Below are 25204 nucleotides of genomic sequence, written 5' to 3'. Positions count from 1 at the left end.
CATGAAATTGAGGGGTGCGCTTCTCAGTGACTGAAAACATTACATACATACGAGTATAACTTGAGTTTAATGCTTGCAAGCAATTATCAGTAATCCAGTTTGAGGGTAAAATGTTGACTGTCCATGCCAGAACTTCTGGTCCTGCTACATTTTCTTATGGTTTAGGATTTTATCAGTTGTTAGTAGGGCTGAACGATTATGGAAAATAATCTAATTGCGATTTTTTGCCCCAATATTGCGATTGCGATGCAATATGCGATTATTTTTTAAGGTCTTTGTCTTCTGTATTATTAAACAAAGACAAGCAATACATCATATAGTATGGCCAATACTATATTACATTAATTTTAAACTGTTCTTTCCTGGAAGACAGACCTCTGTTATGATGACATGAGGTGATGCATGAATTGATGACTGACATTTTTATTTAACTTCTTCAATCACAACAGTATATTTGAACATACACAATAGTTTATTTTTAGCTTACAAACATCTGAGCATAAAGTGCTGACAAGGAACCCTGGTGTAAACATTAAAATGAAAGTCAGTACAATGTGCAGATTGCAGAAATATACATAAAAAAAATCAGTGGCTTTACCACACTCAGTTTTTCGACATCTGTGAACTACTAGACAGTCATTCAATTAAAAAATAATATTAAATAAATAAAACTAATAAATAAAAAATACACACATCTTACTGATCTCTGCAGTCAGTAACATTACACATAAAGTGCAAACATAATAGCAATTGTATAAACACACACACAAACACGCCTTTAAAGTTTAAAGGCGTGAAATTGGACGGTCTAGTTCTGATTAGCGTCACCGCTGTCTCGGTGGAGTTTAATAAACTCGGCCGTCTGCTTCTTGCTATCTAAAATATAACCAGACACTGGTGTAAATTCTCGACTGTCTCATACTTCTGTTTAATAAGTTTTCTGTTTGACGTTTAGTCAGCTGTGTGAAAACCAAGGAGGAACCCACCCGGGGGATTAATAAAGTTTTATTTTATCTAATCTAATAACTTTAATCTCAGCCAAACCGATTTACTCACGAACAAACAAAACACTGAAAAAAGCCCAACAATAACATTTTTAGGTTGTCTAAGTGACTTATATATTACGTTTAACCCGAGCAGCGAAACTCCGCGGTGATCTGAAAATGATGTGCCGGGAGTTGTGCCGTTCTCGGCCGCATCAGTAACCCTCGAGCTCCCGGCTAGCTGTCGAGCTGGTGGGTAGCAGACGCCTCTGAAAACGTCGAAGCACTTTTGCAAATATGGGATATCTTGATAAACCGAGCAGATATTTGATGTTTACACAACTACTTTCTCGCCTGAAAATATGTTAAAAGTTTATTTTGTGACCCAGAAAGATTAGTATGAGTAATTTTAAAACTTAGTAGCGGCCGCCATTGCTGGAAACTGGAGTTTGGCTGGGCCGCGCTATGAATTCTGGGATATGGTAGTAATTTGGACAGCCTTCGGCGCGTCGCTGTGACGTAATCGGTCTACAAATGCGGCCTCAGGAGGATGCAGCCCATGAATTGTATAATATAATCGCAGTATAATCGCAGCCTTTGCGGTTAGAAAATTGCACTTGATCATGTCGCGATATTATCGCAAATGCGATATATCGTTCAGCCCTAGTTGTTAGCTAATAAACAGCACTGCTCCAGAGATAATACAGGAAGAGAACTGCAATTTTGTAAAGAGTGCCATTACAGATCTGTTTTTAATTAGCCGTTTATCTGAAAAGCATCTGAGCTCGCTTGCTGATCAGCTGCCCTAATCCCTTTTGTGGATAGTAAGGCTACACTGTGTGTCGGCTAAAGTGAATTAGTTAATCTTGAGCTTGAACAGATTTTGTACTGTCTCTCGGCCTCCTGTTGCCTCACCTCCCGCAGCCTGCTCTCCAGCTCCAGCAGCCGGGTTCTCTTGGTTTGCTCCTGTTGACTCATCTTCTCCAGATGTTCCTCTAGTTTGGCATTTTGGGCCTCAAGCTTGCCTGCCTGAGACTCCAAATAAAACTTTTGCTGTCGAAGCTCTGAGATCATTTCTTCCTGGGCTTTCCTGACAAAAATACAAACAAATGCCAATTATATCTCCTGTTTTGAATTTATATTCGTAAAACAAAAGTTGGAGCTTAATGTGTAAACAATTTAATTGCACTAATACAAAATGAACAGTGCAGCAATTTAAAACATCGGTACCTGCCATTAGACTAATTATTATCTTAAAAATCAATATTAGACAGAAATTTAGAGTCTGTGCATCTCTAATTGTATTAAACAAGCGTGATACGATGTAAAATATAAAGAAAAGCACAATGCAATCATTTTCATTCTATTAAATGTGCAAATTAATTTCACATTATTTACATTAATTGCATTTTTTTTTTCAAATTTGAAATTAATGTGAATAATGTAAACCTGATATTTCCTTGAAAACACTACAAAGCCGAGTTATCAAATGTTGAACCTGAGAAGCATATTTAATAATATAATAAGCATATTTTCCCCCCGTGCTGCAACAACGCAGTGCAGGCCAGAGTTTTATAATTTTATGGCAGAGCTATGCTGCAGTAATGCACACAAAATGTAGTTTGCCATGTTCTTGCTGAAGTTAGCAAGGCCTTCCCTTAAAAAGATGTAATCTGGCATTGTATGTTGCTCCAAAACTTTATCTTTCCTCTTAAGTAGAATAAAGCGTGCATGGTTATTATTCTTGCCATTTTACACCCAAAAGCAGTGCTTCTTGTTTATATGCATTTACTTTTCCAAACAAATGGTAAAGTTGTAATGTGCATTCATGGATTAAAAAGCTTATTTGAAGTCCTCCTTAGCTTAGTTTCACAACTATAATGTTTATTTCAGTGTTGATGCCTGCATAGAGAAATTCCTCAGGATTATCTAAAAATATTATGTATTGTAGATGACATTATATTGAGAATTGCTGATTAATTTGCTCTTTCTGTTCACTTTTTACCTTCTAAAGACTCTGGCATTGCTTGTATTGTACTTAGTTATTACCTACTGCTACTTAATATCAGTATGTTATTTGAAATATGTAACTGGTATATAATTGAAACTAAGAAAATATTTTAGCGTTTAAAGTCATCTTTGTACCATTTTGAATTAAATAGCATTCAAATGGTTAGTAAGCTGTTGAATTCTGTTTTTGTAGAGCAGACTAACTTCTTTGGTAATAGGTTTGTATATTCTATTAAGACTACATGAAAAATGCATTTCCTGTACTTAATCTTAAAGATGACACTGTATACACACAGCGGGGACAGATCAGCCATGTTGCACAAAGATGTAAGTGCAGTCAATGTGTGTGGACACACTCATCAAAGCACAGTGTGGGCAGAAGGTCTAGTTAACTCACATATTCTTCTGGGTGTAGATGCTGCTGTTAGCAGCCAGCTTGTTAGCCTCTGACAACTCGGCGATGCGCTGCTCCAGGTTCTTCATCTTTGAATCCATAGCATTAATGGTCTTTGGGAAAGAAGAAAGTGCAAAAACATGCTGTAGATCACATCCCAACACAAGGATATATTCTCCACTGACTGATAACCAGATTCGGGCTAGAATATGGGACATTCACATTTTTTTTAAAGGTAGAAAAACCTTTTACTTCAGAAAAATCCTATTAGAGACTATTAAGGTGTTGCCTGAGTCGTCTACTGTCAATGTCAGATGACTACCTCTAAAAGCTTCTTAACTGCCTCAAGTCTACCATATTAACCAGATTAGAACTTGAGCCCAGCCTTTATAGTGCAACATGAAGGATACTCTAATTTAATCTGTCTTTTTAACCTGTACATTTCAAAACAAAACAAAAAAATCACTACTATAGTACTATAACAAATTATGGTGTAAAACAAAAAATTATATTTGTCTAATCCTTAAAATAAATGCATAAGAGACAGCCTATACCCAATGAGATTAGATTGGGAATGCTTAGTATATGTAAAAGGGAATAAAATACTTTAAGCAGCCGATAAATTGCATATATTGTTTTTCTTTTAATATCACAAAAGTTAAAGTTACCTTTACTCGTTTTAAATATGGCTTTGTGTCAACCTGAGTATAAAATTTACAGCAAATGCCTGAGATGATATGAGGTTTTGTTGCCTTACTGCTTTCTGTTCACTGATGAGTTTACAGTTCTCCCTTGACTCCTCCTCCTGCTGCGCCCTTCTGGCCTCAAGGCTCTCCTTGTCAGCCAGGTCTGCTTTCATCTGGGCCTCAAGAACCTTGATGAGCGAGAACCAGTGAATAAATCCCGTTTTAATTTGACACATTGCTATTTAGATTCCAGCCTCCCATGTGAAGCAGTCATTCAATGATATGGTTGTAAATTTATAACCTGACGTGGAAATATTAATTAGTGTGGTGTCACATCTCACCGTAAGACATGTGACAGCTCTGATTTAATCCAAAGCTACACTTATTTGAAATGTCAGGACTGACTAAAACTGACTGGAGCAAACATATATGCTAATATTTCTTTAAAATATCTACAACAGTCTGAGAAACATTAAGCTGACTCACTTTGATCTTGTCTTCATAAAGCCTTTCCTTTTGAACCAGTTGCGTTTCCATCCTCTGGGCAGTTGACTGGGCATCCCTCAAGTTTTCCTCCAGTTCCTGGACAAATTACAGTTGTAAATGGATAAATCTAACATGATGGCCACAGATAAAAAAAAACAACTACATTTTAACAAAAATAATAATTTATAGGCATATACACACAAATTCTGTATTACATACAAAGAAAAAAAAAAAAGCTAAAACACAGATGAAGCAGATGAATTAAAAACTAGGCAAAATGCTCTACTGCACCAAAAACATTACAAAAGAAACTTGCATGGAAAAGCTGGAAATCCACAAGTCGACTGCAGTGATGCCTGCTCATGCTGACACTGGTAAAATCATGAATATGTTAAAGCCTATTTATGTACCAATACTGGATGACTAGTAGCCATTTGTGATGGGTCAGCTATCTAAGTGAAGAGTATGTAGTGTGTACATGTATGTTCTCCGATATCTGTTGAGGATAAATGGACAGAGGGCTGGTTGAGTAGGCAGTGGGGTGAAGTTAGGGGTGGAGTGATGGAGAGTATTAGCAAGTCTTATCTGTAGCTCTCACCAGGATCTTTTCAGCCATCTGCTGAATCTGTTGGGATTTGGTCTGAATGTCATCCTTCAGCTTATTTTCCCGACGCTCAACCATCTCCAGCCTTTTTACCTGATTCTCAAGTGTCTTCCTGCCCTCCTGCTTACACAACAAAAACGTAGCAAGGCTAATTACACAGAAAATTGTAGGGTAGTCCAACTGTCAAAAAGGTTATTTAACATAGGACTAGAAAGCATTAGCATTAGCAGGTCAGTCTGGTACCTCTGTCTCCCTAAGACGACGTTTTAAAGTGTCACTAGAGTCGGTTTTGCCTTTCAGGCGCTCCAGATCTCGTTCCAGCCGCTCTTTGGCCTGCCGAACATTCTGCAGCAGCTCTGTGGCTTCTGTGCTCGCTTTCACTGCCTGGGGAAAAATCAGGAGGTCAAAGGTTGTTAGTAGATCCCCAGACAAACATATTGATATGCTTGTGCAATTTCTGCCCACTAGGACAAAGAGAAAACATAACAAACCAAAAAAAAGACAAAAAACAAAAGCAATTCTGCTGAATAAATAAGGAACAACAGCAGAAATGGCTGCACAGCTTCATCCTGGATACATACACATATAATAGTGGTCTTTTTTGTTGTTGTTTTTTCCTTTTTCAGATAAATAGGAAAGATTACAAAATCCAAAGTCTTTAGTAATTTAAATGTAGGTAAAAAAACAAGCAACACAAAACACAATGAAAGACAGTTGTGAAAAAACCTACCTTGGACAGTTTGTCTTGGAGCTCCTGAATCTTCACCTGCTGCTCAGAGTTTGTCTTAAGGGAATAAAAAACAATTTAGAAAGTGAAAAAAAAAAATCAAACTTTGGGGTAAATACAGTTCTGTAAGCTCTGTACACATTTTTGAAAAAGGAAGAAAACCTTTTCAAGTTTGGAGAGAAGCTCCTCCACTTCAGCTTTTCCCTGCTCTTTTGCCTAAAAACATTAACAATATGATAAGAATTGAGCATAAATTCATCCTGAAATATTTGATTCACATGAGTAAAAACAGCTTGGATCCAGAAATTACTAATGATGGAAAGAGAATGAATAAAAACCTATTTGATATTTACTGCAATATCCTACAATAAAGTGTATGAGGCCCTTTCTCTGATTTATAGTATGCATATTATCATTCATTTATTCTGCAAGAGGGTAAGGACAGCAGCAGAGAAAGCACTTTTCACACATTTTTTCTTCTGAAGGATCCCTCCCCTGTTTTTAGGTCAGCAGGGAGATGTAATCACTACAGCAGTGCACCCTGGGTCTGCTCTGGGATCTCCTCACAGTCTGCCATGCCCAGATCACTTCCAAAGGGAGGCATTCTGGGCCCTTCCAAACCACACGACTGTACCGATTCAAATAAGACTAATAGTTTTTATCATCAACAAAACTGTCAAATATTAAACTCTTGATATCCAAGTAAAATGCCCCCAAACTAGGAAATGCAGTTCACTTGAATCCAACTGTATTTTATGATCAAAAGCCAAAACAGAAATCATCTTCTCTGTAAAGTGACACAGTCATGTTCATAATTCATGAGTTGTGCAACTTGTAGTTTCATTCCAATCCCTCTTAACAGGTTTGTGCTTTGCTTTTTAGAGCAGATCAAAAATACAAAGCACAAAATGTTCCTGTTATTTGGTTCAATTTAGATTTAGACATGACATGAACTATAAACATATATGGTGAAAACATATACACATTTACATACCTTCTGGATCCTTTGTTGGTATTCCACAGCTTTTCTTTTGAGCTCCTCACTTGTTTGTCTCGAGTCTCTAAGTTCAGCTTCATAGAGGTCGCTGCGACGTCGGGCAGCGGAGAGATCCTCCTCCAGCTGCCTGATGGTCACCTGCATCTCCTCCAGCTGGGCATGGTACTCCTGACGTTAATAAGCACAGAGTGGTTAACACAATTAATTAAATTAAACATAAAATTTACTGTAAAAGCAACCACATGTTATGCAAGCTAAATAATGACCAGATCCAGCTCCTCAGTTGGGTAGAACGAAAATTCTTTTGTACAGATTTAATTTTCACCTCAGTTCAATTTATAATTTTCAATTAAAATCATGAATTTATATTAAAAAGTGTAAACACTGTATCATCTCCCTAATTAAAGGGTCGATGAATCTGTAGATTAATGATCAAGTCGCCACTTTTGTACCTTGCAGTTATGCCATCTGCAGGAATGACCTTTGAGCGCTAAGGACAAGGGAGTCCTTAGAGGGAAAGCCCTCCCTGTGTGACAGGGACACACTGAGAGGAAAAGTAATCTCATCCCTTTTTCAAGGACTGCACTATCAGTTACAACGGTACAAACAACACCGTGTCAAATAATTTCCCCAAAAAACAAAAAACAGTATGCATATGCAGTTTAAAGGCATTTTTCCCCATTTCACTAGACTGTTTTATTATAAATACCATGAAGTGTCCATGAAATAATTCTTCATCTGCCCCACATCATTATCATGATGAGGAGGAGGATTCAGAATCATTTAAATGAGAAAATTTACATACTTGCTCCTTAATTTCTTGCAGCTTGTTGCTCTGTTCGCGTATGTCGTGCAGCAGCTGCATGGCCTTGTCATCCTCTCTAGAGACTTCCACTCGTGCCTCCTCCAAGCTTCGCTTTAGGCTCTGCAAACAAATACGTGTTTCAGACTAACACAAAGTGCACTAAGATTTAGAAAATAAAATAAGTTAGTTTACAGTATTCTACCCTTCTTTTTTTTTTCAACTACTTAAGCTCTAGGCTACTGTCTGACATTTCCAATTGAAAAAACAACCCACAATTTCATCAGTAAAAGCTGCAAAACTTCAAGTTGTATAACAGACACTTAAACAGGAATTTTTACAGAGTTTTTTTATTACAAGGCTAGAGGGAGTTTCAAAAAAAAAAAAACTATGGCCAATAGTGCCATCAACATTTCTGCTAAATCAAAACCCAAGTTTGAAAGGAAACACTTTGTTTGTTTAACCTGTTCTAAAAGTTGCCAACTGCAACTCTACCATACTTAGTACAACAGAACTTAAACCCATATAGCATTGTCATGCTTAAGTCATTATTGTATGCCTCAGTGATTGTACTACACTTGCAGTCTTCATGAAATGGTAGATGCATTTTTATAACAGATGGAAAGCCTCCAGGGTAGAAGAGGTTAATTCAATAAAACACAAATGGACATGCTGGTAGTACAGTATGACTCACGCTGCACTCAGTAATGTAGGTGGCAAGGTCTTGCTCCAGGATACTCCGCTGAGTCTCAGAGGCCTTCAGCTCCACATCCTTCTGGTGGAGCACTGACTCCAGGTCAGTCATCTTACGCTGGAACCTGGAGATTTCCTGCTCCATCTGAACACAGCAGTGAAAACATCACTTATTTAAAATCTTCACCTGAAGGTTGATTAACATTGCTGGTTTGTGTCCCAGCTGTCTTCTGCCTGCGTCAGAAGTATAAGGTACTTAAAGTGGCTATTTACTTCACTATAAATAAGGGGTCCATTAGCTGTAAATTATTTTTCTAACAAATGGCCAACCAAGAATGCTTTAAAACGAGTAAGCTGCTATGTTTTTCACACTACAAAATGAACTTGGCTCATAACAGCACCAACAGACGCTTCCTTGATCTGTGTTAGGCCAGTCAGCCAGAATAAACACAAGAAATCTGCTAATAAAATCCAGAATAATGAAGTGATGTTGCTCAAAACAAAGTTTCAAACTATGGAAGTCCAATTTCACAGTTTGTCTAAAAATAAAAAGCCTTCTTTCCAGAATATGTTAATGTTATTTATTTGCTTATCAAAGGAGCATTTTGAGTTTGCCAAAATAACAGAGACAGAAGACAAAATATACTGTGGATTTACTAAATTACGTTAAAGCTGAAAGCTTTGTTAACAAAGGTTTGTAAAAAAACAAAACAAAGAATGAGAGCCAAAACAGGCTGTAAATGCTCACCTTGTGACATTTGTCTTGAGTTTCTTGTAATTCTTTGCTTTTAAGGTGCAGTTTCTTTTCCATTGAGTTGGTCTTAGCAGGAGAGTTGAGGCCTGCAGACACTGACCTGGGGCAACAACATTTACAGAAATTCTTGAAACATTAATATTTCAACAATCAAACTGGCGCACATAATTTGAAATGTGCATTGCAATAATTTTTATTTAAACACAGAGACATATCCACTCTAACTAGGGGCAATGTTTTCTCTCTGGCGAGCGAGTTCCTGTCAACCTCTTTATAATCAACAGACCAGAGAGCACAAAATGCTTCGAAAATCTTCCTTTTGTGCAACAAACTATGACAAAAAAAAAAAAAAAAAAAAAAATTAAAAATGCAACCAATGATTCGAATAATCAGTCAGACTAATGAACAAGAATGGGACTCGGCTGGCAGTCTTATATTGCCACATAAGGACACAACACATAACAGCAAGGCCTACAGTCATTGTATCTGTAATGAAGTCGGTCAAAACGCAGACACAACACCCACACTTCATAAACGAGTAACAGAAACCAGGAGCATAAAAGCTGACTCAACCTGCCCTTTGGAGTTGGCGAATGAAGAATATCTAGTAATGACAATTATTCTTTTGACAACAGAACAGCTGAGCAATTTTTATGCAGAGCAATATATAATATATATATATATAATATACATACATATACAGTGGGGCAAAAAAGTATTTAGTCAGCCACCGATTGTGCAAGTTCCCCCACCTAAAATGATGACAGAGGTCAGTAATTTGCACCAGAGGTACACTTCAACTGTGAGAGACAGAATGTGAAAAAAAAATATCCATGAATCCACATGGTAGGATTTGTAAAGAATTTATTCGTAAATCAGGGTGGAAAATAAGTATTTGGTCAATAACAAAAATACAACTCAATACTTTGTAACATAACCTTTGTTGGCAATAACAGAGGTCAAACGTTTACTATAGGTCTTTACCAGGTTTGCACACACAGTAGCTGGTATTTTGGCCCATTCCTCCATGCAGATCTTCTCGAGAGCAGTGATGTTTTGGGGCTGTCGCCGAGCAACACGGACTTTCAAGTCCCGCCACAGATTTTCTATGGGGTTGAGGTCTGGAGACTGGCTAGGCCACTCCAGGACTTTCAAATGCTTCTTACGGAGCCACTCCTTTGTTGCCCGGGCGGTGTGTTTTGGATCATTGTCATGTTGGAAGACCCAGCCTCGTTTCATCTTCAAAGTTCTCACTGATGGAAGGAGGTTTTGGCTCAAAATCTCACGATACATGGCCCCATTCATTCTGTCCTTAACACGGATCAGTCGTCCTGTCCCCTTGGCAGAAAAACAGCCCCATAGCATGATGTTTCCACCCCCATGCTTCACAGTAGGTATGGTGTTCTTGGGATGCAACTCAGTATTCTTCTTCCTCCAAACACGACGAGTTGAGTTTATACCAAAAAGTTCTACTTTGGTTTCATCTGACCACATGACATTCTCCCAATCCTCTGCTGTATCATCCATGTGCTCTCTGGCAAACTTCAGACGGGCCTGGACATGCACTGGCTTCAGCAGCGGAACACATCTGGCACTGCGGGATTTGATTCCCTGCCGTTGTAGTGTGTTACTGATGGTGACCTTTGTCACTTTGGTCCCAGCTCTCTGCAGGTCATTCACCAGGTCCCCCCGTGTGGTTCTGGGATCTTTGCTCACCGTTCTCATGATCATTTTGACCCCACGGGATGAGATCTTGCGTGGAGCCCCAGATCGAGGGAGATTATCAGTGGTCTTGTACGTCTTCCATTTTCTGATGATTGCTCCCACAGTTGATTTTTTCACACCAAGCTGCTTGCCTATTGTAGATTCACTCTTCCCAGTCTGGTGCAGGTCTACAATACTTTTCCTGGTGTCCTTCGAAAGCTCTTTGGTCTTGGCCATGGCGGAGTTTGGAGTCTGACTGTTTGAGGCTGTGGACAGGTGTCTTTTATACAGATGATGAGTTCAAACAGGTGCCATTCATACAGGTAACGAGTGGGGGACAGAAAAGCTTCTTACAGAAGACGTTACAGGTCTGTGAGAGCCAGAGATTTTCCTTGTTTGAGGTGACCAAATACTTATTTTCCACCCTGATTTACGAATAAATTCTTTACAAATCCTACCATGTGAATTCATGGATTTTTTTTTCACATTCTGTCTCTCACAGTTGGAGTGTACCTCTGGTGCAAATTACTGACCTCTGTCATCATTTTAAGTGGGGGAACTTGCACAATCGGTGGCTGACTAAATACTTTTTTGCCCCACTGTGTGTGTGTGTGTGTATATATATTTTTTTTTTTTCTCTTCTTCTTTCTGCTGCAGTATGATTAGGACAAAACAGACGGCATGAACAAAATGGACCTGCAGACCCGGGAATGTTTGCCGTTAGCCTGACAAAATAATTTGACAGGAGAATTTGGGATATGCTGTTGCGTGGGGCTGGTCTCCAGAAGACTCAGTGTGAGTACAATACACTCTTTTTTTGTTGTTATTTGTATAAGGTAATGTTCCATTTTGTTTCCATTCTCTGCAGCAATCGAGAGCACTAAGTGAATTTTTCCCATTTTGCTGACCAGAGACAAGGCAACTATGAATAGAGGTCCTCTAAATAAATGAATGAATCTGTATGAATGAGTTCACAAACACTGCAGAAGGATCTTTAATAAAGTTGACTCAGACTGAGTCACAGTGTTAAAAATAATCAGAAAAGCAAGCACTGCTCCCTTTGCCTCTCTGCACCGAGAAGCATCCCCCTGAAACACACACACACACACACACCATATATACAATATACAGAAAAGTGTGTACACACACACACACACACACACACACACACACACACACACACACACACACACGGCTTGTACTGCTGAAACAAAAACAGCAACACCCTAGGCAGTTCTTTTTCACAGGCCTCTAGATTAAACAGAAGCATTTCAGCCAGATGCCAATTAAAAATTGATGTTAGACATCAAAATTCAAGTGGGAGATGGGGGGTGGGTGGGTTTTTGTACAGATAATGTGGCCATTTAAGAAATTAGCTGGAGATTTTTGCTTGAGTTTCAGGAAGCATAGGTAATACTTTAATAACGCTAAACATAATGTGGCCATGAAGAATTTAAGTATTTAAAAGAGAGAAAATGTTAGACCACTCTTTCCACTGAGGAATGGGAGAGCTGTCATGTTTTTGAACTGTGGAGGAAAAAGAAATGAGTAACCAGTGCAAACTGCATTATTGAAGAGACTCAGAAAGACAATGACACAAAGAAAGTTAAAAGGCTTAGCAGCACTCATCAGGTACGCAAAAGGATGGATAACAGTCATGTACACTGAAGGAAGAAACAAACACACGTAATACTAACAAGCAGTGTGATGAAAACAAGGCAACCTCTGGGGAAATCTTTTGTAGGACATGCAAAATTCCCAATAACAATTTATTTTTTCAATTTGTGCTTAAAATAAAATAACACACACACTAGTGTGTGTGTGTGTGTGTGTGTGTGTGTGTGTGTGTGTGTGTGTGTGTGTGTGTGTATATATATATACACACACACACATAATTTTTTTCTCTGTTTTTAATATAAGTGCTAGAAGACTCTTCTTCTCCTACCATTGCCAACATTCTTTTGGTCATTCATGTGGTACATGTCCTGGGGCAGTTTGTTCAAAAAAAAAAAAAAAAAAAAAAAAAAAAAAAAAAAAAAAAAAGGGGTCCCCCATGAAAAGCTTTGACCCTGATGGCACCACTGTAAATGGCGGGAATTCAGTACAAACACAAATTTCTTTTCCAAAAGCCCATGAATGTCCTCAATGGATTTCCTACATACTGTGTGTGTGTGTGTGTGTGTGTGTGTGTGTGTGTGTGTGTGTGTTGCCAAGGTACCTTGTAAGACAAAAATCATAGCCTATATTACAGGATTACATTTGACGCCAACGAAGGAACAATGGGCACCCATATACCTTTACCCAGTATCGGTAGATATTTGGCACGACGTTGGATGCCTGACCAGACAGACTGACCTAATAACACCGTTTTATGTCCAGCTCCAAACAGGCAAAAACAGATATTTATAAACTGTAAATACTGCGCATGTTGTATTAACCATCTCAGAATTTCCTTAATCCAGCCAAAAATCCTAACAATGTCATTTTTTATGGGTGTTTAGTATGATTTTCCGACACTATACCACAGACAGCTTCTTATAAATTTGAGGCAAATTTTTAAGAGGATTTTGCTGTTAAGTTTTTACTAATGAGGAGTGAGACAGACAAGTTCAAAAAGGAGAAGAAAAAACAAACAATAGCAGGAACCCCCAAAACAGATGATTAGCATTTCATTATGCCTGGCTCTAGGTTCATTTCTCTTTCCTATTTGGCATTGTAATGAATAATGTGTACACGGATATGCATGCTCCCACACACGCAACACAATTCTGACACATTTTATGAACACTGAGCTCCTCTTAATCAAATGCAGCATAGAAAATGACTGGCTTCTGTTAAAAACCTTGAACAGATGACTGATGGTGTAACAGCAAGGCGACTTAGACATTAGAAGAGGGAGAAATAACAGGAGGAGATGAGACGGGTAAAGATGGGGGGTGGGGACAGGGGGGAAAAAAAACAACAAAAACCCCCCCACACACACACACACACACACACACACACAAAACCCCCCCCCAAAAAAAGCATCACGGTTGTAACCATAGAAATAATTCTCTCCCCCAATCTGAGCTCTCATCCTTTTTCCCAGTCTAATCTGCTAATGCTTTTTCTCCATTTCTGTTGCCGCTGCTGTCATGATCTGCAGTCTCCAGCACCATTAACCTGCGAGAGCACTAGCATGGGGCTGCAAGAACAAAAACCCATCCTCTTGCTTTATTATCAGGGGTTAAGAAGCCAAACACAATTAGGTATAATTACAGTCCCAAAACCCATGCCGTAAAAGTCAGGAGCCTATTACGCTTCACAGTAACAGAGAAGGCACAATAACAGCAGTGAGGGTGGGAGTGTGTCTATGTGTGGGGTTCCACTTCTCAGCAAACCTCATCGGCACACTCAGTCGCATACCAATCAGTCGATGGCAAGATAACACCAGCTAACATCCTCTGAGCCATTCATTTGATCTATCTGCGCACTGGATCACTTACGTGTGATCTGAAGGTACAAAAACAAGAAGTCAGTAGGAGAGAGCACCACAGAACAGGAGGATCCCTCCCTTTTCTCATTCCTTGTCTGACACAGCATATAGCCAAACCCTTTTTGGCCCCAACAGGCACAACACTAATGACAGGGACAATACCAACTGCCCTGGGCACCATGCTAGGTCACCTGAAACAAGGCTACCTGGAAATTGTTGCCGTGGTAATGAGGAGACTAATGGCAGAACAGCATTCAATACTAGCATGGGGTCTTTACCAACAAAAGGTATTAGAAAGGTGCATGCAAAAGGTCTCTGCATCATCTAAAGGAAAAACAGGCTTTAGTCTACTTTGAATGATCCCAACAATGACTAGTAAACAGGTACCACTTACTCAGTTTTGGCCAACAGTATCAACGCTCTGCTGAAGAACCAGCCTAGAAAAGGCAGATCCTGGCCCTGGAAGCCCGCCGGCAGAGCTCCTTGCTGGGCTGCTGAGGCTGGCCAGGGGGCTGCCTGCTCCGGTTCCTCAAAATTAGAGGTGTCATCTTCAGCATGCAACGCAGGAACGAAAGGCGGGAGAACTGCAGGGGAAGAGCATGAGAGGTGGGAATAAGAGAAAGGGCAAGGGAAAAAGGAAGCCGCTATGAACAAGGTACTTAAAAACAAAAAATGTAAAAAAAAAATAAAATTAAAATAAAAAAATAAAAAAAAAAACACAAGGAGAAAGGGGAGAGAAAGGAAGGGAGGAGGAATAGAGAGCGGAGAGCGGTGGGAGCCTAGAGAGCAGTAAGTCGCGCGTTGATGCACATGCTGCCTCTGTCCCTCCCTCCTCTCTTTCGCGCTCTCTCATACACACATGCTCACTCACTCTCTCACTGCAGCAGAGCAAGCTAATCAGCTGGACCCAAAGCTGATGCATAAAGCTCTATCCGTGCTCAGTTGTGAATAAACAAGGATGATATTTTTAATGCAGACATTTGTACAAATATGTATTTTGAGGGGTTTTTTTGCTACTACTCAAACAAAATCAATTAACAAAGAGAAAAATAAATAAAGAAAAACTATCAATCTAAACACTTTATCATAGACAAATCAGTGCTAAGAGGAAACCATGGGCATAGTAATGTTATATAATTACTTTATAATGGGGGGGTGTCATCTGCAGAAAATACCTATTTGGTAGAGCCAAAACAAACACCAATCACCCCTGCAGATACACTTGTGAATTACAGTAGCACTGTAGGCATGTGCCTCTTCAATGTGACCATGCTTCACTGAAATTATCTATTAATTTGAGTGTTATGGGTGTGTTTTCCAATGGCCAGTCAGGGGAAACTGTGAAACTCACTGGCAACAATAACATTTAACAAACGCTACAAAGAGCATGTCTGGTGTTGCCTGTGTAAACGATGCGTGCTGCATCTGTTGAGAAACAGATGAGTCGCAGATCTTAACGGTCTGCCTTCCCTTCCTCAGGAAAAAAAACCCAAAAAAAAAAACCATGGCTTACTGCCAACAGCGCACAGAATCTCATTATTTTACTATAGACAACACCAACACTATTGTTGTCTATAAGCTCACCCCCTGAACACACACAGACGTAGACTAGATGCTGTTGGGTGGGGTTTTGTTTATTTTTATATATATATATATATATATATATATATATATATATATATATATATATATATATATATATATATATATATATATATATATATATATATATATATATATATATACATACATACATACATATATATATATATATATATATATATATATATATATATATATATATATATATATATATAAAAATAAATAAAAATAAAAGAATAAAAACCCAAGCATTAGAATTTAACAACTAGTAATATATCAACTGTGTTGTAACACAATTACAACAAGAATATGTCATTTCAAGTGAAATTGAGCACGTCCACTAAAAAGATTGCAGAGGAGTCTCAAGGGAGAGGAATCTCCTCACCTTGTCGCAAGTTGTTCCAGTCAACGCTGGAGAAGAAAGAGTGACAGTGGAGTCCCTGGAAACCCAGTCGCTCCTTTGCACCACAAAGTAAGCTCTGTACCAAGTCTACAAACTGCTTACTGGTACGTGGCTCCTCTGGAAACTTTAAGCAACGCTGTAGGCAAAAATAAATAAATTGAACAAGAATTGAATAAATATTTCATAGACTGATTAAATATTGCCTAAATTAGACTGCATATATTACTGACCGTAACAGGAATACTGATTACACCGTTTGTGTCTGATCTGTTATAGATATTGAATACATAAACAATGACAATGTCAGCACCTGGAAGTTAAGGATGTTGTAGATAGTCTTGGTCGAAGTGGCTTCAGAAAAAGGTGACCGGGCATAAATCATCTCATAGGCAATGACCCCAAGCGACCACCAATCACACTCAACTCCATAGGTGCTGTTAGAACCCCCATTCATGGCTGTCAGGACTTCAGGGGAAAGAAAGTCCTGGGTTCCGACAGGCACTGTGGAAGTGGCCACCTGGGAAAACATAACAGAAACTCTGTAATGTCATTGTGAAGACCAGTGAAGTTAATACATATAGCAAAGCCTATATTCGACTTACCGTTTTGTTAGCAGTTAGCCTGGCAGCTGATCCAAAGTCAGCCAGCTTAATATGACCAGTCCGATCAATGAGAATATTCTCTGGTTTGACATCTCTGTAAGTGGATAGTTTAGTAGAAATTTGATACGGCTTTTACAGAGCTGTTTGTTGTCTGAGTACTGTAAAATGCTCTACTGCTCCAAGCATAACAGAGACATTTGCAAACTCCACAGCATTTTTATAACATTTGCCATCACACTGTACATTAAATTAGTTAAAGCGATAACAATTCTCATGTACAGGATCCGGTTATTGTGGCCTTTTCAATGAAAATGAAAGAAAAACATTTTTAATATAGACCTGGAAGTCGAGAAACCCATTCTACGGGAACACTGCCACTCCTTCATTGATCATGTTTTACTGTTAAGTCTTACTTGGCTAATCCTCTATCAATAACAGGTTGGATTTCATAGCGGGTATTTTACCTGTGGACGTAGCCCAACTGGTGGACAGCATGAATGGCCTCTACCAGCTCAGCCAAATAAAATCGAGCCATGGACTCATCAAACTGATCCTCATATCGGTTTAGGAGAGACATCAGGTCACCGCCTGGCAAGTACTCCATCGCCTGAAAGCATATGTGTTTAAAGTGAGGAACTGGCAGGATAAGACTATAACCAGTACATAGCATTTGAAGGATTGTGTGTTGTTGTTGAAGGCTGTAAAAGCTTTAAGAACGCCTCTAAATGTGTCTATATTTAGAAGGAAAAACAAAGCAACAAGTGTAGGGCCATGTGTCTGAGCTTACATCAAAGCTCTGCTCCGCATAAGCTTATAGGGTGGTTCTCCTCATTATAGATTCAGTTATATAACACTGGGTACTATTGCTGATTTATCTATGATACTGCAGTCAAAGTATTCCTGTTCAATTGCTAAAAATATGTCAAGAATAAATGCATAATCCCAGTGTAGCCTAGAATGAATGATCATAGGATGAAAGAAGACACATTTAACTCAAAGCAACATACTGCAACCATAACATAGCCCATTTGAAGACATGTAGTTTTGAAAGTTTGGAAAAATAAATCAGCCTTGGTTAACGTTGCCTAAAATTCTTTTTTTTTTCCTGCTGTCTGCACACTGAAATAAAAGGTGCTGTGCCAAGTTGATTTGAGCTATATGTTTAAAGCCATACAGCCATAAACAGGCAAAGCCCATGCACATGAATGGTCAGCGAGTCTCAATGAACAGGAGCATTCTCCAGTGTTACCTAGCAACAGGGAGACTGGGTGCCTCTCTGACACACGGATAAAGATGGATGCTTTGTATTTTCCTCCATGCTCAGTTAAGGAGCAGAGAGACAGAGGGGGAGAGAAAAAAAGAGGAAGAATTGAAACAGATATGCAGGGGACATAAAGGAACATATATAGATGGTGAGAGAAAGAAAACAAAAAGGGCAGGATAAAATATAAGGCCCAGCTGCACAAGAAACTGACTGCACTCTTTCCTACTACCTAAGACAGCCTTGATCATAAGGAAAAATACAGATTCATTGTAAGTTTAACAGCTAACTGTAACTGACAAAGTGCTAAGATTGCATTATTAAAAGGGATACGTTTCCCCCTTTAATTAGTTACTCATACAATAATGCAGCATAAAGAGTATACATTCACTGAGTGTTTTAAATGGTAAACAGTAAGTTTAGTTTCTGATTTCCCTCCTTATTTTTCACAGTGATAGCTTAAAAAAATGTGATACTGTTTTGTTAGTTGCAGTAAGCTTTTAATTTCAAGAAAAACTAAAACCAAGCACAGCATCTAAAAAGCCACAGGAGGAGTCAGTAATGAATGATGTGATTTATCATGAAAAAATCCTGGTCACTGTGGAACGTACTGATGGCAAAAATAACGACTTAAGGATGAAACCTTTTTTCCCCTGCTACAAAATATTTTTCTTGTACAAACAGATTGGTCATTTTATAATTCCTCCTTCACATGCCACTTTGAGTGACTGCCAGTTTTGTTGGTCAAATTTTGAAAATCAAAGATAGAAAGCAGGTAACAATAGGCAAATTTTGATGATTGTATTTCTAGGGTTCATGTATAGTGTGGGTGTTTGTTTTACTTCTGAGTCTAGCCATTTTCCCCACAGTATAATTTTAGAGTTTGGGGGAATACACAGTGTGCTTATGATACTTTGAGTGAAAGCTAATATGTCATACCAACTCAATTTTTTGTTTCATAGCACCAAATCACAACAGGAGTTGCCTCAAGGGCCTTTATATTGCAAGGTAAAGACCCTACTATATATATACAGAAACCCCCCAACAGTCAAACAACCCCCTCTGAGCAAACACTATGGAACAGTAGGAAGGAAAAACTCACTTTTAACAGGAAGACACCTCAGGCAGAACCAGGCTTAGGGAAGGGCAGCTATCTACTATGACCAGTCACTATACGGTCAGTACTATTTTGTAACACTGGGACTAACACTACATCGAGGCCTACACTACAAAATACAAGGCCTTTGCTTTATACATCAAATATAGCACAAATATTGTATTAGTAAGTACAGTATGTTGTGTGTGTGCCATTTTCTCTGTGTGTTACAAAAGATCCTTAAAATATTCTTTTGATTCAGAAAAAATTAGCAAACTAGTCATTTCAATTCATCATTAAGATAAAAAAGAAAAAAAAGAAACATGTGCCGCAGTCTCACCAGGTAAACATCATCTTTATCCTGGAAGGCATACAGCAGCTGTGGGATCCAGGGACTACTGTTCAGAGCCAAGATCCTCCGCTCCTCTTCATGAAAAATCACCTTTGAAGAGTTAGAAGGTGAGCAATGAGCAGTTATACTGTTTGAAATGTAAGCAATACAAATATACACTGTGATTAGTATAATGGCCATATAAACAGATGTGCCTGAAACACAGAAACTTCCATATTAAGAAACTGAATGTGGGTTAAATGTAATTGCATTTTATTTCAGATAAAACTGTGAAAAAATCTACTTTTTCTGGTGATTAGAATTCTTGCCTTTCTCATCTAGCTTCAGTTCTTGTTCCCTCTTTTTATAAGCGACAGATGAGACTAAATTACACTAAACTGTCACAGGTGGCACGAAGAAGACATTTCTTGTTCATTAAAACTGTTCATTCTTCAGCTCCCTTTGTGTCACAGCTCATGTACTATTCTGACGGAGATCTGTCCGATTAGTCATATGCCAGAGAGCACAGCTGTGAAATATTGGATCCAAGTGACATTTGTTGTGCTTAGCCCTACAGCACTCTCCAGTGGACTTTTTTAGGAGTACAAATTTGAAACACCAAGTAGCTGAGACACAGTTAACAGTACTTGTGTAGTAAATGTGAAAGTGAAAAATTCAAGCCCCTTATTCTTTATACACTTCAATACTCCTGAGGAAATCATTTTATTAGAGGACTATTATAACAAAAAAAAAAAAGATAAAATAATTATCCCATGCATCCAGGTTAACTGGTGTTTCTAAATTGCTCATCGGTCTGAATATGAGAGTGAATAGTTGTCTCTGTGTTAAAATAATTAAATAAATACTTTTCAATAAATGCTATTATTACATGATTGTTCTCAGTGAATTTCATTCTGACAGAAATCCATCTCAAGTATATGAACCTTTCCACTCCCATTAGACGGACTCTAAATCTACCCGTTTTATAGGGTTTCCACTTGTGGTAGTGAGCAAACCACAAGTGGTATTATAAACATTAATTAAACATTAATAATGGGCATTTGTTCCACTAATCTATGACAGTGTATTCAAAGAAATCCTGAAACAAAAGCTACAGTCTTGAGAAAAAGAACGTTTTTTTCAGTGAAGTACACCCTTACTGTGTAGGAATTAAGAGGGTAAGTAGCAGGCAGATGCTGCTGATCACCAGCAAATGTGACCACCTCTGCAAAAACAAGTTCAACAAAGTAATCCAAAGGTCAGATGGCCCAATATTCAAAGAAATTTCAAAAAACAAAACAAAAGGGCTACATCTCAGGCTCGAGTTAACATGTTAAAGTTTGTAACAACACAACTAAAAAAAAAAGAGTGAAGAAGTATGTCTTATTTGAAAATGCCCATCTAAAAAGAAGATGGTAGCTCAGTTTAGGTTTGCAAAGTTGAATCTGAACAAACCACAAGATTTCAAGAGCAATATCCTTCAGACAGACAAGACGAAAGTGGACATGCTTGGCTATAATGCACAGCACCACAACTGGTGAACATCAAAGACAGCATATCAACAAAAATGCCTCAAATGGAGTTCTAGAGGCTGATGATTTGGGCTTTTATTTCACCCACAGTACCTGGGGTGCGTGCAGTGGGAAGTAGCTATGAACTCCTCTGTATGCCAAAGTATTGACGATTGAGAGTAAGGACATCTGTCCAAAAGCTAAAGCTACACCCAAACTAGGTCATGTAACGTAACAATGACACCAAGCAAAGCAACAAATCTACAACCGAATGACTAAAAAAGAAAAGAATCAAGGTGTTGCAATGGTCCAGTCCTCAACTAGACTGAAGTGTCTAGAGGAACCCAGACATTTATTTGCTGTGCATAAACAAATTTTCACAAACCTCTGCAAACAGAAGCAACGTTGTAAAGCTACAAAACTGTTAAGTGCACAAGACTGCTACAGTGGAATCCTTAAAACTTTCTTTTTCACACAACTTTAAATGGAACCAGCATACATTTATTTTATTACTCCCACCTCTGGTTTTCCTTCTGGAAAAAAAACTATTAACAAATAAATAGCAAACTACCAAAATTTCCTTTTTGTGTCCCAGACATGGATATCAAAACTCTCTGGTACGATGTAGTTCTTAGAGGACGAAACTTACATTTTCTTGAGTGCGTAAAACTGTCTTCTTCATGACTTTAAGTGCACAAACACCTCCAGTAGCCTTCTCCCGGACAACTCGGACTTCAGCAAAACGACCCCGACCCACCACTGCATGCAGGTCAAAGTCTTGAAGCCTGGGCTGTAGGGCCCGCAGCTCCGAGACAACTTCAGAAACTGTTTCAAAAAGCACGAACAGCTCAGCTCAGCACAGCACAAACAACTTTTTCACCCTTTATGGCTTCAAAATTTGAAGTAAAACCTTTAAGACATTTTTATGAATGCGAACTATGAGCTAAACACCTTATTCTAACTAGACCAACAGCAACATACTCTTAGTACAATTATCAAAGTCCACCTTACAGATATTACAAAAAAGGCATAAGCCTTGTAGTATGCTTAAGAGCATTTTAAAACTGTGCATCACAAATATAACTGCTCTTAATCAATTTCATCAGTTGATATAATCAGGTTTTGTTAAAACGGATATGACTGATAAATAAAACAAACAAATCTTGCTCATATTTAAAATGTATGCTTACATTTATTGACGAAGTTTGCCACATGATGTATTTTCATAAGTTCTGGGGAAGTGCACTCTTGGTAGAGAAGCAGCAAAGCCTCCAGAAACTCTTCCCGACCTAAAGTGCATCCTCCCTGCTCCCCACACAGACTCAGTCGTCCCTGAAAACAATACACAAACAAGAAAAGTGGAATTCACAGGAGTCTGCTATTCGGGATGTATTTAAACTGAATTTTAAGAGATCGAAACTACACCTAAACTGATCCATTACTTTACCTGAAACAGCTGGTTGAGTCGTGAGCTGCGGCTAGTGATAGGGTCAGCAGAGGAAGACGGTGTTTTCAGGTTTCCCTGACTCACGTATTTAAACTTCAGCATGGTCTCTTCACAGCATAAAAGCAGGTAGCAAGTCGAGATTTAAATCCAGGGCATTAACGAAATATTGATACCTACAGACCAAGGAAAAGCTGTCACTTGGTGTCAACAACATGCCCCCCTTTAGCGCGCTAAGCTAACGGTGGGTAACGTTCGCTTTCTAACTTAGCTTATAAAACAACATTAAAGACGAAACACTCTTGACATATGAATAAATTAAAGCGGTCTGTTAGGAAATTACTCACCAGCTAGTCGTTTAGGTAGCTATTATACTCTTTCTAAGTTATATAGGCATATTTATGTGCTTAAGAGCACACTATTTTCTACACAGCCACCCTGTTTCCGGTCAACTTTCAAATTTTGCGCGTTGCCCGCCCAGCTCACGAGCCTGCTGAATGAATCTTGGTTCTGATTGGATGTTCCATTTTATGTGGGCGGGCATAAATGCAGTTGTTAACCAATGAGAGTTGAGCACACCAAGGAACGCTGGGAAAGGTTCTGAAGAGGGGGCTGATCGTGTTTTTATCAACAAAACAGTGGCTGAATATCACAGTTAGTTTACAATCTAACAAGTGCCTAATAGTAAAAAAAAAAAATGTATAAAAATAGCAAAAATTTTATGAGCATTAATTACAATGCCCCAGAGTTAAAAAGAAACGGGGCCTGACTAGATTCAAAGACTCAGAAGAACCAAACATCAGGTCGACAGTGACTAAATAATTGAAAAAGAATATCAGGTTATCAGTGGTAGTGTAGCAAGGATTTCTAGTGTCACAAAAAAAACAAAGGTTTTTTTTTTCACATCACGCACCCTTCTAATGCCAATTACTAATAGTTGATAATTATTTCTTTCTGGTCTGAATTATTGTTTACTTAATTTTAATATACTTATAAGTTGTTTGTCTAATGCACAGATCGTTTTAACACTCTCACTCCAATCCCATGTATTAATTTATGCAAAATAAATGGCATGGAATAATTTACAAATAACCAGAATCAGGGCCAAAACTTTTATTTCCAACAGAGATGCATGGTTAATTTTTTCAGTTCCAGTTTTCCAAAAGCCTAAACCAATAAAGAGCTTTAATAATGAGAGACTAAGGACTGGCCAGCTGCCTTCAGCATTCACCAGTTTCTGTGGAAGGTGTCAGAGGTGGGAGTTTAAGCTTCGGGCTGAGTTTGGGATTTGGGGTTGGGAATAGGGTTAGGATTGGGTGGTGTAGGGCCAGGGGCTGGAGCTGGGGCTGGACCAGGAGCTGGGGCAGGGGCGGGGGCAGGGGCAATATAGCACCCTCTCTTATGCCACTGCATGTCCCGCACACGTCGGACGGACTGGATCTGAGGTGCAGTGGCTCCCCAATCATTCCAGTGCTTGAAGTCTCCTTGCTCAAACACATACTGGCGCCCTCTGTAACCTGGATACATGTATCCTACCCACCTTCACGAGAAAGAGAAACAGTATCACATTTCTGGGACAGTGATTTTTACACAAATTTAGTATCATTTTGCACAAATGCACTTCTATCTTACATTTCATGGCTTCAGTTCTGATAAGTGGAAATCATTGTAGTGAGAGACTGAGAATGGTGAAACTTACGTTCCATTGACAGCCTTAGCACTGGCCACACGGTCTTGGAAACCATGAGCCCACAGACTGGGGACATCATCATCAACAATCTCCATTTTTCTGCCTTCAAAGCCAGCATTCTCAAACAGATGTAACTTGTGATCTGCACTGTCCTGCAGAAAACAGTATATTTCCACATGTTTAACATCAACCCTTGCAAAATCACAAAATGTCTGAGGTTCATTTCATTTCAAGTACATACCATTTTCAGAGGCCTAAAGGAGCTCAGGCTGTAGCTACTCTGGCAGTTGGTCCAGGTGCTCCAACGAGGATACTCTCCTTTCTCCAGCACAAACAGCTCTCCAGCAAAACTTGGACGCTCAAACCCTACCCATCTGACAACATGGAAAATAAGCAAGACATATAAATGCACACATTTGTTGAAAGCAAAGGTAACAGCTACAAAATAGGATCTACATGCAGTGAAAATGAAGGAAGGGTAACTGAGTCACTCACGGTCCCGACTCCACAATGACTGAACCAACCCTTTGTGTCTTCTCCAGCACATCTTTACATTCACCAGACAGCTCCACCTTTTTTCCACGAAAGTTCTCATACTCAAAAACCACCAGCTGCAAAACAGGGACAGGTGGAGCAGTTGAATGATGCAGTCCATAAGCCCGTGGTCTTTTTGAGCTTGTTTAACAGAAAAGTCCCTCTTGTTAAATCTGGTACCTTATATGTTGCTCCAGCCCCTCCTTGGCCCTTTTCTGCAGGCAGCTGGTCTGGGGTTCCCTGCTGGTCTGTCATTTTTAGTCTACAAAGCACAACAATCACATTGCTTAGTGTCAGATTAAATACATACACCTGATATACAAAATAAACATTCAAATAAAAATGATGAGATATGAGCTATTGACTTTATGCACTTGAAAAAGGTTTTCCTGCAAGATTGGATTGCATAATACAG

At 38.9% G+C, this 25204-nt stretch overlaps 2 protein-coding genes across 5 annotated transcripts in view; both read right to left on the bottom strand.

Moving 5' to 3' along the window:
• The window catches only part of cita (citron rho-interacting serine/threonine kinase a), a 39925-nt gene extending 16876 nt beyond the window's left edge, over positions 1 to 23049 (bottom strand). The window contains exons 1-22 of one of the 4 annotated variants that reach the window (XM_085406091.1): positions 22913 to 23049; positions 22569 to 22741; positions 22312 to 22453; positions 21771 to 21946; positions 19620 to 19721; positions 17387 to 17529; positions 16923 to 17016; positions 16631 to 16837; positions 16303 to 16456; positions 14710 to 14899; positions 9131 to 9236; positions 8384 to 8527; positions 7693 to 7812; positions 6885 to 7055; positions 6053 to 6106; positions 5894 to 5947; positions 5407 to 5547; positions 5158 to 5286; positions 4560 to 4655; positions 4145 to 4261; positions 3391 to 3500; positions 1899 to 2073 (exon numbers count right to left, since the gene is read on the bottom strand). In XM_085406091.1, the coding sequence (XP_085262217.1) occupies positions 1899 to 2073; positions 3391 to 3500; positions 4145 to 4261; positions 4560 to 4655; positions 5158 to 5286; positions 5407 to 5547; positions 5894 to 5947; positions 6053 to 6106; positions 6885 to 7055; positions 7693 to 7812; positions 8384 to 8527; positions 9131 to 9236; positions 14710 to 14899; positions 16303 to 16456; positions 16631 to 16837; positions 16923 to 17016; positions 17387 to 17529; positions 19620 to 19721; positions 21771 to 21946; positions 22312 to 22453; positions 22569 to 22670 (2727 nt within the window). In that variant the 5' untranslated portion in view covers positions 22671 to 22741; positions 22913 to 23049. The remainder of the gene's footprint in view (positions 1 to 1898; positions 2074 to 3390; positions 3501 to 4144; positions 4262 to 4559; positions 4656 to 5157; positions 5287 to 5406; positions 5548 to 5893; positions 5948 to 6052; positions 6107 to 6884; positions 7056 to 7692; positions 7813 to 8383; positions 8528 to 9130; positions 9237 to 14709; positions 14900 to 16302; positions 16457 to 16630; positions 16838 to 16922; positions 17017 to 17386; positions 17530 to 19619; positions 19722 to 21770; positions 21947 to 22311; positions 22454 to 22568; positions 22742 to 22912) is intronic. The other 3 variants (XM_085406093.1, XM_085406092.1, XM_085406094.1) reach the window with 3 other exon arrangements.
• A 659-nt stretch (positions 23050 to 23708) lies between these two features.
• LOC146669475 (beta-crystallin B3-like) lies at positions 23709 to 25051 on the bottom strand. The gene is made up of 5 exons (XM_085407892.1): positions 24970 to 25051; positions 24751 to 24866; positions 24497 to 24629; positions 24265 to 24407; positions 23709 to 24105 (listed from the first exon to the last, which is right to left on the bottom strand). Exons 1-5 carry the CDS (start codon positions 25042 to 25044, stop codon positions 23829 to 23831), a joined length of 744 nt encoding a protein of 247 aa, XP_085264018.1. The 5' UTR covers positions 25045 to 25051; the 3' UTR covers positions 23709 to 23828.
• Positions 25052 to 25204: the final 153 nt, after the last annotated feature.

The sequence above is a fragment of the Rhamphochromis longiceps genome, linkage group LG5 (assembly GCF_057381845.1).
Source record: "Rhamphochromis longiceps isolate RC_006_pf linkage group LG5, R_longiceps_female_GT1.1, whole genome shotgun sequence".
NCBI classification, from domain to species: domain Eukaryota; kingdom Metazoa; phylum Chordata; class Actinopteri; order Cichliformes; family Cichlidae; genus Rhamphochromis; species Rhamphochromis longiceps.
The sequence above is the reverse complement of the archived record's forward strand: the minus strand, read 5'-3'. Positions and strand labels throughout refer to the sequence as shown.